Genomic DNA, 19,132 nt, shown 5'->3' on the forward strand with positions numbered 1-19,132 from the left:
TCACCCTTTAGCTTCAATGCAACCGAAGTTAACTCTTTCTCTTGTTGACTCTATCGTTTAATTTTTGCAACACACTGTTATTTACATTTAAATCTGATAGCTTTTTAATTAATTTATCGATTTTTTATTGATATTTATTTCGCATAATTAATTTAACATACATTCGGATACACATTCATTTTTACAGATTTCTGACTTAATTGATTTATTTGCGCAAGCATTTAATAAATTTCTTTTGTGCACTTGTACACACATAAAAACATACGTAAATATGTATGTATGTGTATTTTTGTGTGTAAAAAATTTTTATTCACATTTCCATTCAACAACTTCCGCCGACAATGCATCGCACAAAAATTCCTGCGAAGGTCAAGCGCTTTTGCATTACGCATGCGACGCGTCGCACCGCACAGCTACACATACATACACGTGTAAGTATGTAGTTGCATGTGTATGAATGCGAAAGGGAATTGGCCGCGCTCGATATTTTCAATTGTATTGCCCATCAACGTTAATCGAAGCAAATTAAATTGTCAATCTTAGCGCAGAGGCAGAGGCCGAGGCAGCGGTGGCAGGCAGCCGCAGTGAGTGCAAGCAAAACTGGCGTGTGAAAAGAATTTTTTGTTTACTTAACAAAAACAACAACAACACAAAATCATAAATATGTTCATAAATGCACGCATTAAGTGCGAAATTGATTGCGCTGTGTTTTCTACATATTTGGCAATGCGGAAGCGCAAGTGGTCAGCGCCTCTCAAACTGTGCTGAATGGAAGCGCTTATTTAGAACGTTGAGAGATTACCGTATACGGAACAAAGGATGCATCTTTGTTGTTTAAATATTTTTATTGCTGTTGTTGAACAGAAAAATTTTACTGGAATTTAGGAGCCTTAGTATTTAGGGGCAACGGACTTGTCTGGGTTTTTACCAACTCATAAAGGCCTTTGTTTTATGAACGCAATTTTAGGTATAGATAAGAACTATAGATTTCGCAAGATTGCTTTTTTCTATAAATTATTGCATTTCAGTGAAATTATTGTGAAGTTAAAGCACTTATCAACTCTGTGCTAATTATAGTAATTTCAAATGTGCACAGTCTATTTATAAAAGTTTGTCAAGAAATGAGATAAGATGTTTAGATAGGCCAAGGTAGCTTAAAATATTTGATTTTATACTCATATTTTAATCGAAGTGGGGGTTTATATATCCTCCGAGGAAAAAGTCTAACGGTGTGATACCACACGAGCTTGGTGTCCGGTCGATTGGCGCAAAACGTCAAATTATCTGCTAACCGAAGTGTGTTTCTCAAAAAATTCATTGTATGATGCGATGAGTGGGAAGTGGCTCCGACTAACATAATGTCGTCGAGATTACGAGCTTTCATTTTAGGCATTAAATAGTCGGTTATCATGCCGTGATAACGGTCCCGATTGACGGTTACGTTCTCTCCGGCAACATTTTTGAAGAAATATGGACTGATGATTCCACTGTCCCATAAATCACTACAAACCGTTGCTTTTTCCGGATGAAATGGCAGTTCATGAATCTCTTCAGATTCATCTTCGTCTCAAATACGGCAATTTTGTTTGTTTACATACCCATTAAGCCTTATAGTTAGTTGAAAAAAATTTGGCTGGAAAACGTCGGATCTTCTTGGAACTTTTCAAGAGCCCGTAGAGCGAAAAGCGATGTCGCTTGGGGAAGTCGAGTGTCTTCAGTTCTGGTACAAGCAGTGTTTTGTAAGCTTTCAATTTAAGATCTCGACGTAAAATACTCCAAGTCGTTCCATACGTCGGTCTGTATTGCTGCCAACGGATTTTGAGATGCGAGCGCTATTTTTATTGTACAGTGACTTAAAATATTCATCTCCGCAAAAAAATGGAATTAAATCGCGAACGTTTTTGCGCAATTATTTTTTACAACTTTCGTCGTGGATTAACTAAGCAACAGTATATCCAACAATTTCGGCTTTTGAAGATCAATCAAGAGCCAGGTATTTATCGATGGTATGATGAAACGAATCGAGGTCGCAATCAGGACGAATTTCGTGAAAGTCATCGAAAGTTAGTTGTTGCTCCGGAAATTTTTGATGCTGTGTGCAAACTGATATTGTAAAATCGTCATGTGACCTGTCGTGAAATCGAGACAACTATAGGCATTACTGGGACTAACATACATTTCCTGAATATTTCACTGTAAAGAAATCGTTCACACACAATTTGTCAATCGCTCAAAAAAGGCTCGTGTCGTTTGGTCCAAGAGAAAACGAGCCGCCGAACGATTAATATGTGTTTTTGTTTTCTAATCTCGAAATATAAAAGACAACCCTCGGAGCTTGGAAGAAAGATGGGTTTTCCCATAAAGATCGTTGGCAAACACAAGAAGCACTCACAGAAGTTTTGAGAGTCACTCAAGCAGTCATCTTAAAAATTTAAGAGCAACCGGATATAGTATTCAAAAGCAGGGGAATCGGGTGCAATGTTAATTGAGGCTAAGAGGTCCTGAAAGACGATGTACATATCCGAAATGCTGCTTAAACGATTCAAAAAGATGTCGTATTTGCAATGAATTGTGATTGGACATGAAAAATGGATCTTAAATGACACCCAAACACAAAAAATCATATGTGAAAACCGGCCAACTAGCAAAATTACCGACTATGTCGAATATCGTTGGCGCCAAAGTAATTCTATGTTTTCGATGGGATCAGAACGATGTGTATTATTCTAAAACCGGGTGAATGGCTCTCATGTCTTAGGTTAAGTTAAAGTAGGTTATGATGTCGATCCTAACAGGGATCTCACTTGAACAGCATAGAACACGGGTATGTTGTATTATTTCACCCTGGACGGGTATCGATATTTTGCCGCTGTTGGCAAAACACGATTATTCTTAGTTGAATCGACTTACAAAGCATATCCAGGGTTACAACTCCTATATAACAGAGCATAAGACGTTTACAAGTCTGAAAAAAAGTGCCTGGATGTGTCCACCTTAATCTCCTCCATGCGACTTTGACAAATTGGGTTCGTCAAAGTGTTTAGCTTTTATCGCAAGAATGCTTATTGGACAAACTCTAGGAAGAATCCCTACGATTGCGACAAGAAGAACTTTCCCTGATGTTGTAAGACCGGTTAAAAAACTATTTAGAAAACAGCGGTTGGGAAGTATAGCCCAAACTTTACCGCTTCTGACTGCCATCTGTTCCGCTCGATGCAGAACGGCCTCACTGGAATGCGGTTCACATGAAAATTCAGTTCAGTGTGGAGTCGCACTGCGGCCGGGCACCGGATCCATAGAACGGTAGAGGTTTTAGAACGGTCTCGAACACGACCAAGGTGTAAAAGATGTTCCTTCCACCTAACCAATTGGAATATTTGTGTTGAGCTGTGCATACATGTATGTTGAATAATTTTGTTACTGCTTTCTCAAGAAAGCAGAGTTCACAGCTAGCGAGCAGAGAAGTGACGAATCGAAGAGTGCTCTACTGAGAGATAAATAAGCCTTTAAAATTACGGCATTAAGAGAGAAAACAGTGTACAGAGCTACGTCAGCAAAGTAAGCACACATTTTGTGAAAAATTACGAAAAATACGTACATATGTATGTAAATTCTATTGCCCAGTAGCTAAACACCACAATAATAAATAATTTTTTTTCATGCAAACAAGGCACAACAACGCACACAGAAGACACGCGGTATTTACTCATATTAAAACTGATTAGGAAGCGCCACAACGAAAATAATATTTGCCAAAGCAAAATCATCAACGACGCCTACACCAACAACAACAACAAAAAAAGCAAGAACAACTGAACCACAAGCAATGTCGATAAGTGCGAAGACAGCAATCATGGGCTGGACTGCACTGGCTGGCTGACTGGCTAGCTATCTGAATGGCGCCATTTCAAGTGGTTGTGGTGAGTACAAACGCTGGAATGTCGCTGCCAGAATCACCTGCGTTGCAAACTCGCTAAACAACAATTAGCATAGTTTACATGACCGAGCGGCGTTGTTGTTGTTGACGAGCAATATAACACACACACACGCGCATATACATATGTGGTTAGGTATTTACAGTTCCAGCCTACGTATGTATGTATGACGAGTGAACATTCGAGTGCGTATGAGTCGTATATCCCGTTGGCTGTGAGTCAACCAGCGGCGCAGTTGTGATTTTATCATGGAGAACAATGAAGTAAATGCCAGATAAATAAATTAATATAAATGCATTTGACTGCCGGCTAGCAACAAATGCAATATAGTGTCATTAATTAATTGCTAATTATTGCTGTGTTATCGATTGTGATGATTAATGCTTTAATTAGGAATTAGAAAGTGGTGATAGTGGGAATAACCTGGAGTACTTTGAACTTTGTTGCAGTGATTTTTGGCGAATTTATGGCATTTATTTGCATGCCCACGGCCATAAAGGTGAATCATCTTTTATTATCCTAAAAGCGTAATGCGGTGTCACTGCTTCATGTGTGTGTTATTAACAGAATTTTAATTATATATGGATACATGCATAAACACAATCACACATATGTATGTAGGCTTTGAGTCCACGTTAGATTAGGTCACTCACTGTTGGCGAAAATATATTTTTGAGAAAGCTACATACATATATGCTTTTATATCTACATACGTACATTAATTTTTCATTCATGTATTCGTTTACCTATAATGAATGACTCCAACTCGCTGTATTATTATTGTACAACCGAAGTTTACCGATTTTCTAGGAAATAATCAAAATATTTTTCTACCACATTCCTGTGCAGTGACTGCATAGTTTGAAAAATTTTGTTTATGACTATTAGCTATTTTAGTTTATCAAGAAATTCCAAAAATTTTAAGCGTGTTGGGGAAAAATAATCAAAATTTAGAACAGTCCATAAATTTTTTAGCGACTAATTATTTTTTTTTTACATTAGTAACACTTGCATTTAGTTGGCAACGCCACTTATTTTAAAATGTAGAGCAATTTTGCAATTATTGACTATCTGTTATCAAAAAGTTATCGAGAATTGAATTTTTATACGTACAAAATTATCGATAGTGTTATTTTGTTATGTAAGATTATTGATAGTTGCGTTTTGAGACGTCCAAAAATTATCGATAATTTATTTTAATAATTTGACAATTTATCGATAGTTGTATTTTCACAGTTCACCAAACTATCGATTATCTGTTATCAAAACCTTATCAAGAATTCCATTTCGATACGTAAAAAATTATCGATAGATGCATTTTGGTATGAAAAATTATCGATAGTTACATTTTGACAGGTCCCAAAATCATTGATAGCTTTATTTTAATAATTCACTAATTCATCGATAATTGTATTTGTTATCTGTTATCCAAAGCTTATCGATAACTGCATTTTGATACGTACAAAAGTATCGATAGTATAATTTTGATTTGAGCAAAAATTATTGCATTTTAGCAGGTTTCAAAATTATCGATAGTTATACTTTAAACAGTCCCAAAATTGTCTATAATTGAATTTTAAAGGTTCGCAAAATTATCGATAAATAGATTTTGATCGATAGTTGCATTATAACAGGTCCTAAACTAACTGTCAGTAACATTTTTACAAGTCACAAATGTATCGATAGTTGTATTTTGACAGATGATAAACTTATCGACATTTTTATTTTGACAGGTCACAAAATTATCGATAATTGTATTTTGACTGATGACAAATTTATCGATAATTGCATTTTGGTAGATCACATGATTATTGATAAGCGAAAAACTATTTTACCGTTAATTGTATTTTGACAGCTCCCAAACTATCGATCATATCATATTGACAGTTCATAATATTATCGATAGTTATACTTTGACAAGCAAATAACTCGTTTTTAGAGGAGTATATAAGATGTATGTATATAAGAACTTCCGAGTATGTAAGTCGTTTTCAATTCGTGGTTTGCCAGAGCACTGCTCCCCTGCTAATAAGATCACCTGTGAAATTAAACACAAAGTTATCATCAATGAAATTCAAGACCTTAGTCCGCTTTTTCTAACCTAAAAGAGCGATAGCGCGTGCTTAAGCGAGATAAGACAGTCAAAATTTTGACGTTTTGTCAAACTCTCACATTCTTTCGTATAGCTCAGCAGAGGCATAAACTCTGAAATTTTAAAAAGTGGTTCAAGTCCTCGCGTGGTTCAGGAAACGAACTTACATCCCAAAAAATTCACCGTTTGGTGCAAATGGTCCTCGGAAACTTATTAGTTTCGAAATGACGCAGGAAATACCATTACCATCAATAACGAGCGCTATAACAGGATGTTGACCGCTTTTTTCCCCCAGTAATTTGATGAAATGGACGTAAACGATTGGACGTGGATCTCTACTTTCATCAAGACGGTCCGCCGCTTCGAGTTTCACGTCTAAATATGAACTCACTGCGTGTAAAGTTTGCCGACTCGTTAATTTCAAGAAATGGCTCAGTCAAATGGCCGCCAAGAGCATGCGATTTGACGCTTCTAAATTATTTTCTCCGGGGTATGTTAAATCACGAGTTCACATCAATCAACCAGCCACGCTCAAAGAGCTCGAAGACAATATTCAGCTTACTATAGTAGAACTTCCAGCCAAAATGCTCCATTGGTTCAACGAAGAATGGTGTAAACGGGTAGCTGTGAAAACGGAGCCATTTGGCCGACATTTTGTTAAAATCATAAATGACAAAATTATCTACATCGATCTTGCAACAAGAGCCCGAGCATTTTCTTGCCGAAATTTTTGTTTAGTGTCTACACTCCACTTCCGGGAGTTTTTTGGCCAACCTTTACTTCGATGTGATGAGTTGTCGGTAGCGTTAGCTATGGCGAAGACGGTCTACTGAAAATTTGGTAAAGTACAATTTTGAAGTAGTATGATTCATTGTCCCCTTTTAGAGGGAGAAACTCTGACATTTTAATAGTTATTTTGACAAGTCATGGCAATTTTTGTAGGCTTTTAATTTTAAATTGAGTTAAGACTCTTTGATGACAAATTTCTTGAGGAGCGGCAGTAAAATCGATTGATTGAAACGAGATTACAGAGATACAGATACAGTATACAGAGCGTTGCCACAGTGCAGATTTAGGTTGGTGCAATGTTTAACTGTTGGAAGAATCTTGAAGTTGTCAATTGCTTGCAAATTTTAAGTCAAATTTTATATTGAGAAGTTAAGAAATATAACTTAAATAAGGTTGCCACCTTTTTACAATTTAATTCAATATAATTCTTAATATAAAAATCTAAGATAAGCAAAACTGTTGATGTTAAATCAATTTTACATTTAGAAAAATACTTCAATTTAATTAGAGTTGCCACTGATTTATAATTTTATTTTAATCAAATTTATTTGATTTTATTAGAATATAAGAATCAAACAAACTTTTTAGTTAATTTTTATTTATTTAAATTATTTTATTAGGGTTGTCAGATGCTAAATTTAACATTTAATTAAAATTACAGCAAATATAAAATATCGCTAAAATCAAAATACAAGAAGGAAAACATTTTTTCAACAATTTAAAAAGAAAAATAATTTATATTTAATTAGAGTTGCCAACTATTTATAATTTTATTTTATTAAAATTTATGTGATTTTATTATAATATTAGAATCAAACAATTTGTTTTCTTTAGATTATTTTATTAGGGTTGCCAGATGCTAAATTTTACCTTTAATTAAAATTAAAGCGAATATGAAATATCGCTAAAATACAAAACAAAAATCAAAATTTTTATCAACGATTTTTTTGAAAATGGAAATAGAAAATTAACTTATATTTAATTAGAGTTGCCACCTACTTATAAATTTAATGGAATAAAATGTACCTGATTTTATTATAATAATGGTATTAAACAAAAAAATGTAAGAGGCCTAAAAATAGATTATTTTATTAGGGTTACCAGATGTTAAATATTATAATTAATAAAAATTATAGCAAATATGAAATATGCCTAAATTAAAAAACAAATAGGAAAAAAAAATTTATCAACGATTTTTTGGAAAATGGCAATCGAAAAATTATTTATATTTAATTAGAGTTGCCACCTCTTCATAAATTGCATTCAATAAAATTTTTTTGATTGTATTATAATAACGGCATCAAGCAAACGAAATTAATGAAAGCTTAAAACAGATTATTTTATAAAGGTTGCCAGATGTTAAATTTTAGATTTAATAAAAATTATAGCAAATATGAAATGTCTCTATAAAAAAAAAAATTTTTATCAAAGATTTTTTTGAATATGTGGCAACCATGTTTATTACATACTTTTTTATTCAAAGAAATCCGTGAAATAAAGACACCCTAAGTTTTTGACCCATCCGCTAGTTTCATTTTCAAACTTCAGTGAGTCTTTAAACTAAGTATAATCCATGTTGTCAGCGAAAATTAAAGAAAGACGCAGAAAACTGTGTCATTTTGCACCGTTAATCACAGCAGTTCATTGCTGTCATTATTGTGCCTACCAGATAAACTGTTACTTTTATTTATAACACCACTGCAATATTGCGCTTTGTCACTTGACAGCGCTTTATCTCCGACGAATGTATTGAGAAAAGATAAATATTGGTTGACTGTTGGCGTACTTCTTTCTTATTGGCGTTAATATGAAAAATGGGTATGTTAATTTAAGATAGCAAAGTACAACTTAAAGTCTGTACGATATACTCGTAAAAACAAAAGCAATAATGGTGTTGCTCTTCTTATCTAAATTGGTTATCAGGTTTTATAAACATTGGCATTTTTACAGAACTTGACGTCATCTGGATAATGGACTTGCTTATCAGCGAGAAAATATGCAGAATTGGTTTCATTTTTTTGTTGTTGTTTGATACTGTATTTAAGGATTTCAGATAAGATATTACCGTTAATTATTTGCAAAGAGTGTATTCAAGAATTAGGAATAGCGGCGCTTATTCAAACCGAATTGGAAACAATTTGTCGCGAATTGGAAAATCGAGGAGGAGCCATTATTTATTTGACAAGATATCTTCATGAAATTCGACACGAATTATTGTCCAAGGCAGCGGTACAATCTCTGAACTTATTACTTAGATCGGACCACTATGGCACATAGTTGACTTACAATATTATTCTAACACTTACCGATCCAAACGAGGTTAAACTCTAAAAGTACAGCCCTTGGCGGTTGGATCCTTGCATGCCCTGCTAACCTTACACATCTGACACCCCTCTCCCTATGGTCCGACCCCCTTGTTCTTGGACCTAACGTTGGATGACCTCGATGACAACTTATCTATTCTTTTTCATCCTAACGGGGATTATGTACATATCTGTTATATCAACAACAAATGCAACATAGTTGACTTACAAACGGAGAGCTTAAAAAAAAGTTCTTCTATGGCAATTTTTTTATTTGTGAAGGGTATATATGTAGCTTCAGTGCAACCGAAAGGTTAGGTGATAGAAATTAATTGAGGTTTTGCACTGCGAGGTTGGTCTATTGTGCCTTCTACTACATCATATATGGTCACAAAGGTTCTGCTGGGCACAATGTATGTAGGTGATGCGATTCCCGTCCACGAAGATGAAACTAAGGGCCTTGAGCCTGCTTCTATAAATTGTTGGGAAATCTAGAATCAGGTGTTCTGAAGTTTCTGATTCCATATCGCAAAACCGGCAGTTTTCACAAGAGAGTTGGACAAATATTTCTTGAGCCTGCAGTGTCAGTATAGAGCGCGGCAAAGAGACGGAATTTATCTAGAGATAGGATGATTATATTATATCTCTACAGCTCGGCGTGACGCATTCTTTTTGCGTGCTGCCAGTGCCGTTCTTTCCCACTCTCTCCTCCTTGCGAAGGAACTCCTTTATGGTTTAGGGCCCCAGCGCAATGCATGATTCTGGCAGCAACATCCTGGAAACTGTAGCAGAGCAGGATAGTTTGTCGGTCAGCTCATTGCCGGCTACCGTTTTATGTCCCGGCACCCAGATCAGGTGTACGCGGACTGATAGGCGATTCAGCCTTCCTATACACTTCTCCATTAAAAACGATCAGACTTCTGCTTGAAAGATGCTCAGAAAGTAACCCATTGGATAGCTTGGTATGCGGAACCACTATGCCTTCTCTGAATGTTTCGATTTCTTATTTCGATTTTTCATATAAAAATTAAATTTTAAGTTTTCAGCATTGCAGATTTTAGGATAAAAGTTAGATTTTCATTATACTTAAATTAAAAAAATAAAAATAAAAATAAAAAAAAATTAAAAAAAAAAATTAAAAAAAAAATTAAAAAAAAAAAATTTAAAAAAAATTAAAAAAAAAAATTAAAAAAAAAATTAAAAAAAAAAAAATTTACAATTTTTAAAACCGATTTTGAAAATTGAACATTTTATTTTAAAACCTCTTTTTTGATCCTTATTCGGTTTTAATTATCAATGTATAATCCACGAACCTGTATAAGACCCCAGTTTATGTATATAATCTGATTAACACTCTAACCAGCACATGCGCTTGCCGCCAGACACTTTGAAGCACTACTGCTTTACAGGAGCTTTATATGCAAACTGACATCTTTTTTATGTAGAAAGTCTTACGAATTGTGTAATTTTACCATTCAAATCAGTAAGCATTTATTTTTAAACTATGATCCAACCAGACACAACAATAAGTGCAGTGCAGTTGACAATATTGCAAGTAATCAGGAAATCGATAAATTACCATCACGTGTGTGTAGCGATAATGGGGTCATACTTCAGTTTTAAATTATAGCCTCCCCCCACCCGTTACCCCATAACATTGCGAAATCCTTAGTAGCGTGCTGCAAATGTTAAATTTTTGCCAACCAAACAGCCTACAACAAGAACAAACGAAGTTATCTACACTAAACAATAAAAAATAGCGTTGCATTAGCGACGTCATCAACGTAAAAATAAGTTGTATCAAAGCATGTCGGAGAGTAACAGTGGTGTGATGGGTCATTGACCAAATTTCAGGCAACGCACAATGTTGTGGCGACTTCCCATAGACACAAACTACAAAAACTTGTGGGGTAATCATCAACAGCGTTGAGGGAAAGAGCAAAACCAAAAAATTATGAACAACCCACACAACAACAATAATAACCGTTGCAGCAGCGCCTCCGCCACTGTCGCAAGCTTTAACAACAATGGACAAAACTACAAGAAGTGTGTGTACAACACATTAAACGTATGTAAGAAAAGCATGAAACCAGCTTCAATACAAAAAAAAATCATAAAACGCCAAAATGACTACCAACAACGAGCGTTTTAGCCGCTTGCGCGTGTCATTTTTTCCCCATTTTTTCGTATGCATTGTTTTTGTAGTCTTTGTGTACATTTATAACATTTGGATTTAAAATATACGTGGATTTGCTAGCTGGGCTCTTTGTGCCCGTCTGTTGGTCGTTGCTATTGGATCTGTTAGGTTGGCTGTTTGCTAGCGCTTGTGTGTGTGTGTTTCAGTTGTGTACGACTGCTTTGCTCGCTGCTAAAGCTCTTGGCATTACGTCATTCACAGAAATAAACCAGCACACGGTAGAGCGCGTAGGCACGCATAACCAAAGAGCAGTGTATAAAAGGCAGAGAGTAGTGCTTCAGCACCGGTATATTGGACACAGTACCAGCCAACTGAGGAGCTACGGCATTTAGAGTAAGCGTTGAGTTGCGTAGGTTCGAAGTTGTCGTCAATTCCTAAAGCGGTTACGTTCTCGAGCGTTAGTGCTTGTGTGGACTGCACAGCTTTGCATTTCATTCATAATCATGTTTAATGATTCTAACACGTTTTTGATTAATGAGCGAAAAATAAACAGAAGGAAGTATATAATATACTGAGATATGTATGTATGTACAGAACGGATTTTGACACCTACCTGAAGAATAATTTGACCATTTTCATTTTTGCGTGCGGCACTACAGCAAAAACAGCGACAGTTATCCAAACGCTTTAGTTTGGAAAGTTTGAAGCTTATCCGTTTCCAACTTTCACATGTATGCTTATGCTGTCAAATGTTATTCCTTGTTCCAATGACAATTGAAGTCTACATAAATGCACTCGGACATTACAATTGTAGCTATATTTGTCACAAACGCTTGTATACTATATGCACATTTACCTTGGCGCACAGCATTCGAGAATGCATTTGCTCTTCCTGCTTTGCACTAATTGGATTCTTTATTGCTGTTGTTGCAGTAACAAACAGCAGCCACAACCAGCACTATTTCTGTTTGCTTTTCTTAAATAATTTTTTTTTGTCTTACAATTACTCGTTCAAAAAGGTATGATTCATCGCACCTGGAACGTTGGTGCGGGATGCGCGACGTTTAATTTACAACGAGAATAGACACACCGTGGACGGACCGACAGACGAGAACGTACATAGCAGCACACAAAAAATAAAACATACATACATTTGTATGCATATAACACTCACACGACACTGTTGAACATATAACGCTAGCGTTCGCTATCCGAATTTCACTGAAAAGTATTACGAATACATATGACGTTTATGAATTTAATAAATTGCATGTTTTGTAAATATTAATTAGCATTATTTGCTGCCTTTGCTTGCGCAGTTTTTAACGGAAATATTTTTCTATTGATGTAGAATCACACAAAAAAAAACGAAAAAACATTCGATACACGAAACAAATTGTGCAGCAACAATGAGAAAGCGAAAGCAAAATAAATTTACAATGTTGCCAGAAGAGTGCGCTGTTGAAAAGTTGTAGAAGAGCGGCGGCGTAGATATAAAAATTTGACGGCGTTGAATATCTGCTGGTTGACAATTTTTTAGTTGAGAAAGCATATTTTATAAATAGAAAAGTTTTGAACATCAACCCGAGTTTTGGGGTAAAATTGGTGTGGGGGGTTAGAGGTGAAGAGGCTAACAATATAAGGAATCAAGATATGGTTATTAGAAACTTCAAACGCATTGCTTTATTTTCCAATCTAAAAATATTGACTTGATGTAATGATCTACAGATTTTAATTTTGGTTTTCGGTCAAAAAGTAGTCTTTCAGCTAAATAATTGATTTATGGGTTTATAACCCCTTAAAAGTCAGAAAAACAGGTTTTCCTCGATAAGTTAAACTCGGTAAGTTAAACTTCTTCTTCTTCAAGTCGAGATATCAAGTGCAGCCAGGTTCTTCTCCATCTGACCTCTCCAACGGAGTGGAGATCTTCCTCTTCCTCTACTTCACCGACGGGTACTTTCAAAGCTGGAGCGTTTTCATCCATTCAGACGTCATAGCCTAGCCAGCGTGGCCGCTGTCTCTTAATTCGCTGAACTATGTCAATGACATCGCAGCCCATCATTCCATCGTTTGTTATATTCGCAAAGCACCATAAATCTTCCGCAGAACCTTTCACTAGAAAACTCGTAACCCCGGCTGACAGATGTTGTCATCGTCCATGCCTCTGCGCCATATAGAAGTACGGGAATAATGAGTGCCTTAAGAGTTTGGTCTTTATTCGTCGAGAGAGGACTTTACTTCCCAATTCCCAAACTCAGACCGAAGTAGCACCTGTGTTGGCAAGAGCTATCTGCTTTGGAATTCGAGACAAACATTGTTGTGGTCTTCATACTGGTCCCAAGATAGGCGAAATTATCTACTACTTTCGAAATTAAGGACTGTCAACAGTGACGTGGAAGTCAAGTCGCGAGTGCGATGACTGTTTGTTTGATGACAGGAGATATTTTGTCTTGTCCTCGTTCACTACTAGACCACATTTGCTTCGCTTTCTTATCCAGTCTGGAAAAAGCGCGACCTGGAATGGATCCATATCTAGAAGTTCACGCAAGTGAAGAAAGTTCTCTGAGCGCCACTCACTTGAAGTGGTCAGAAATGATAAATTTACATATCGTCTTACGTCTTCCGTTTGTACACCAGGTATCCTCTGGGTAGCTAAAAAAAAATTCGTTTGAAAGCGAGTTAAGGAGAGAAGGCCATCCCTTCCCTGGGTAGTGCGCTGAGTTTGGGACCCAACCAATGAAAAGGAAAAGCGTCATGAAACTTAATATTTTTTGAAAAAAATGCGAAGAAAACTTTTTTTCTTTTAAATATATTTCTAACAACTTAATTATTTGAAAAATAAAACTAAAAAGTAAATAATAAAATTTCCATCAAAAATAACTTTCAGCCTATTTTTTAAACTTCCTGTAAGCTGACACATTTTCTTATCTCTGAACCTTTGCTACTTGCTAGAATTTCCTACAGATGGCACTGCAAACAGTAAAACTTAAATTTTTTCCTAAAAGCCCCTGCTGGCAACCTTGCACAAACGAATCAAACTGTTGATGACTTAGCATGTCACACACACTCAAACTGTTCAGTGCCTTCAAAACTGTCAATATTTATTTATTGTTTATAATGGTGCACTTTTCGTGACTTTATTTGCATGAAAATATTTTCTGCACACATTCCGTAGGAAGTGAACACACACATACATAAATTTGCCTGCTCTCATGTGCAATCAAAGTGTGAAAAATTGTGCACTTCCACAAGCAATCCCCGAAGGACGCTGCAATTAGCTAAATTAGTTGGTGAGCGAGTGCTAGTTGCGCAATGGCACTCTGGCCGCCGCACACCTGCCGAACACAAGCACTCAATTTACAACGCTATCATTGGGGAATGCGCTAAAAAGCTAATCCAGCTGATTTATACCGCATATTTGGCGCTAAAAGGTGACGCTTACACACAGTTGGTTGATTGTGCATAAAGCGCGGCGCATTGGGTATGCGGCGGTGTTTTTGACAGCAAGCATGCATGCACGTACATGCACACATTTAACATAATTTTTGTATTGAAAATTAAAAAAAAAGAATGTAAGGTGCATCAGCAAAACAATCAAGAAATTTACACAAAGTGTCAGTTGTGGCAGCTTGTGGCGTCAGTGACTTTAGTTGCACACTGAGTGGCCTAACGCTTGTGAGACTACTCTAGGGTTTTAATGCATGCATGCATAACGGTGTATGTAATCGCACTTGTTTCGGTAAGTGGTTGCATTTCCTCTTCGACGATTTTATTGTCATTTTTGCAATTTCTTAATTACAGTTGTGAATTGCTTAACGAACAGCTCGCGCTATATGTACATAGTGTGTACATATTTTTAAGAGCTTGATAACTTTTTTTTAAAAAAAAAACGCATAAAAATCTCATCGGTTCTTTATTTGAAACGTTAGCTTGGTTCATGACATTTACTTTTGAAGATAATTTCATTTAAATGTTGACCGCGGCTGCGTCTTAGGTGGTCCATTCGGAAAGTCCAATTTTGGGCAACTTTTTCGAGCATTTTGGCCGGAATAGCCCGAATTTCTTCGGAAATGTTGTCTTCCAAAGCTGGAATAGTGCTGGCTTATTTCTGTAGACTTTAGACTTGACGTAGCCCCACAAAAAATAGTCTAAAGGCGTTAAATCGCATGATCTTGGTGGCCAACTTACGGGTCCATTTCTTGAGATGAATTGTTGTCCGAAGTTTTCCCTCAAAATGGCCAAAGAATCGCGAGCTGTGTGGCATGTAGCGCCATCTTGTTGAAACCACATGTCAACCAAGTTCAGTTCTTCCATTTTTGGCAACAAAAAGTTTGTTAGCATCGAACGATAGCGATCGCCATTCACCGTAACGTTGCGTCCAACAGCATCTTTGAAAAAATACGGTCCAATGATTCCACCAGCGTACAAACCACACCAAACAGTGCATTTTCGGGATGCATGGGCAGTTCTTGAACGCTTCTGGTTGCTCTTCACCCCAAATGCGGCAATTTTGCCTTATTTACGTAGCCATTCAACCAGAAATGAGCCTCATCGCTGAACAAAATTTGTCGATAAAAAACATTTCGAACCGAACATGATTTTGGTAATAAAAATGATTTGCAAGCGTTGCTCGTTAGACTATGATGAAATGCATACTGAGCATCTTTCTCTTTGACACACTGTCTGAAATCCCATGTATGTACATATGTATGTATGAATGTTGGAGGAGACAATTCATTGCAAGCTTTTATATCGGGCGTGGCTTATAATGACAGCAGCGTGGAGTGTTGGAAATTTCCTTAATGGCAATTAACATGGAAATGGTGATGCTTTAGGGGAATGGAGCTTATTTTAATTGATTTTTTTAATTTTTTTAGATGCGTTTTTGTTATGTGACTACTTTGAGCGGATCCCTTGGCTTTATTTGATTTGCAATATTGAGGCTGTAATTTGTCATAAAACTGGCGCCAACTTTGATAAGGTTCTTGTGGCGGAAACGACGTGTGGAAAATTTCAGCTTGATATCACAAAAACTAAGGGACTAGTTCGAGTATATACAGACCATAACTTTTACAATTTTTACTGTCATTTTTTTTATATATGTACATATGTATAGATAACCTATGGAAAAAAAGGGTTCCAGGATTTTCACTTGGCTCGAAATCCAACGCAGAATAACTCTTTAAAATAGGTGCTACTTCGCACTAATTAGGCAATTGAGAAGTGAAGTCCTCTCTCCACGAACATACAGAGGCATGGACGATGACAACATCTGATGAGTCGACTTTACGAGTTTCCGAGAGAAAGGTTCTGCATTCGATGCATAGTTTTACAAAGCTTAATTTCCCATCGTCAATAGACACTCAAAAAGCAGGTCAAGGGCTATACCAATCTATTACTATATAGAGCATCTATACAGCGAGGTCCACATGTTTCCTGTAAAGGAACATAACATACTTCTCTCGAAACAGATTCTTCTCGGGTGTTTTCGCAGAAACGATCCCTGAATTTACTTCCTTGAAGCGTATCCGCCTCCTGGGAGGATCAGTGGAACATACCGCCATCACGTCGAGAAACTGGAACAATATACCTACCACATTTCAAATGCAACCAATTTCCACCAGGCACTGAAAGCCATTCACAGTGGAGCTGTTAATACCTTCATTGACTCTTTCTCAGTGAATGGCGTAATTGAAATCCACACACCAAGTATTCTAGATTAAGAACTCGAGCTGTCGCCTGAAACAAGAGAAACCCTATTGTATTGTAACACATTAAATTTCTACTTATCCAGAATAGACCCTCAAATAAAAAATCGGTGATCTATACCTGCTTTGGTAAGTAGTAGTAACAGAGCTAGTCGGATTTTCAATCTAGGTTGGAGCTATTAAGTTGGAGTTGAGGAGGAATTATCTAATTGTAGAAGTCGTAGAGATATTACTGGTAATAATACATACCGATCCAACCAGATTATATCAAACCTCGATCTACCCAAAAGATAGGTTCTTCATGCAATAAATTCCATGTCTTGTATGGCTATTGAAACTAACTCCTCTGACGCCTCTTTAATATATTGGGTACCGTTTCCACGACAGTCGGGTTTAAGTAACCGATTCTGAACCGGACTCTGATTTTTATCCGGCCAAAGATTGTCAAATTGGTATCATGTTTCCAAATTACTTTAGGAATATTTTCTACTGCTACAACAACAACAGCACAGCCTATTTTGATCTAATCTAATGGAACTTTTGATCGTCCGAACTTTAGCCAGACTCCCTATTCACTCGGTTTAGGAAGTTGATAATAATTTCCGAAGAATCAATTCTCCATGAAATCCCTCAAAAAGCCAAGTAAGGTGCAGTTAAACTTGCTCTCATATCTTTGAGGTTACATTCGACCTAACCTAAGTCGTTTGGTTGCAAACAAGCTCCTCAGCTCATTTCACTTTTGCTCTCGGTTCTCCTTCCAAGTTGCCAGCTTCTTTTAGCTTGGCTGAAGTCAGATGGAGGAGTGGTAAGCATTTTTGAAGTGTCTAAAACTCCAGGTAAGCGCTGTTCATCTCACCTAATAATAATTATTTTGCATTCGTTTCAGCAAGCCCAATTAGTGATATATTCGTGCGTGAAATGACCATTCACATAATCAACAAAACCGTTAGACTAGCAGTAAAGACTGCTGAGACTTCATACCAGTTCGGGGTTTATGCGTGGCGTAACGAACTTAACTCACAGCACTTGCGGGCCGACCATAGCATAACAGGCTCCAATGCCTCAACGGTCGCTTTGGCCTGGCTGTGGTCAGCAACAATATTAAATTAAGAACATAAAAGTGAAATTCTCAAGTACCGCAGCCGGTACTCAACATTGACCAACAGCACTTTCTTGCCATTATTTTTGATGTGGCTGATTGTTGTTATTATTCGTAAGCAGACTGAAGAAGCTCTAAGCGCACAAAGAACCCGCAAAAAGGACAGTCAACAATCAGGAAAGCGCGTAGCTTTTAAACCGTTATGCATACAACGGACACAATGGCACGCTGAGCAACACGTTGTATGAGTAACTTCAAACGTGCGCTGACCACTGACCACCGCTAGCCACTTGCAACATGCACTTGCGTCGAAGAAAAAATGTGTTGCCTTTGTGGTGAACATCAAAAAATAGTATTCACGGAGTTTTAATGTAATTTACTGCAGTTGTTGTTTTTTCCAGTTTTTGGTTGTTGTTGTTGTAATTTTTTGTTCTCGTAATTTTTGCTGTATTGAAAAATGTTGTTGTTTTTGTAATTTTTTGTTGTATTCATAATTTTTGTTGATTTTGTATTTTGCTTGTTGTTGTAATGTTTGTTGTTTTTGTATGGTTGTGGTTGTGGCAATTTTTTGTTTTTCTTGTAGCTTGTTGCTGTATTTTTGCTGCTGGTTCTGTTATTTCAATTCTTATTGTTTTTGTTTTTTTTCTCTTTATATTTCGCATTTTTTGTTGGTTTTTGCAGTTTTGGTTGTTGTTGTAATGTTTGTTGTTTTTGTAATCGTTGTTATATTTTTGTTTATGTATTTTTGTGTTATTGTAATTGTTATTGTATTTTTGTTCACGTATTTCTTGATATTGTTCTTGTTTTTGTATTTTTCGCATTTTCAAATTTTCGTAACTTTTGTTTTTTTTTATATTTTTTGTTGTTTTTGTAATTTTTGGTTAGTTGTAATTTTCATATTTTGTTTTTGTTGTAGATTATATATTTTTGTTGTTGTTTTTAATATGTTTTCATATAAACAATAGTTTTTTTTGTAATTCTTCTGTTATTGTAATTATTGAAGTTTTTGTAAATTTTTGTTGTTTTTGTATTTTCTGAGTTGTTGTAATTGTTTGTTGTTGTTGTTATT

General features: G+C 36.2%; 1 protein-coding gene across 4 annotated transcripts in view; it reads right to left on the reverse strand.

Annotated features, from left to right (window-relative positions):
* Positions 1–12,671, reverse strand: part of LOC105229639 (uncharacterized) — an 80,029-nt gene extending 67,358 nt beyond the window's left edge. Inside the window, exons 1-2 of one of the 4 annotated variants that reach the window (XM_049456523.1) lie at positions 12,113–12,671; positions 11,870–12,037 (exon numbers count right to left, since the gene is read on the reverse strand). Coding sequence is in view for 1 of the 4 variants with exons in the window: in XM_049456572.1 (XP_049312529.1) it covers positions 11,870–11,895 (26 nt within the window). In the remaining 3 variants the exon portion in view is untranslated. Of the gene's footprint in view, positions 1–10,432; positions 11,773–11,869 lie in introns of those variants that run through there. The other 3 variants (XM_049456544.1, XM_049456572.1, XM_049456518.1) reach the window with 3 other exon arrangements.
* Positions 12,672–19,132: the final 6,461 nt, after the last annotated feature.

The sequence above is a fragment of the Bactrocera dorsalis genome, chromosome 1, assembly GCF_023373825.1.
Source record: "Bactrocera dorsalis isolate Fly_Bdor chromosome 1, ASM2337382v1, whole genome shotgun sequence".
NCBI classification, from domain to species: Eukaryota; Metazoa; Arthropoda; class Insecta; order Diptera; family Tephritidae; genus Bactrocera; species Bactrocera dorsalis.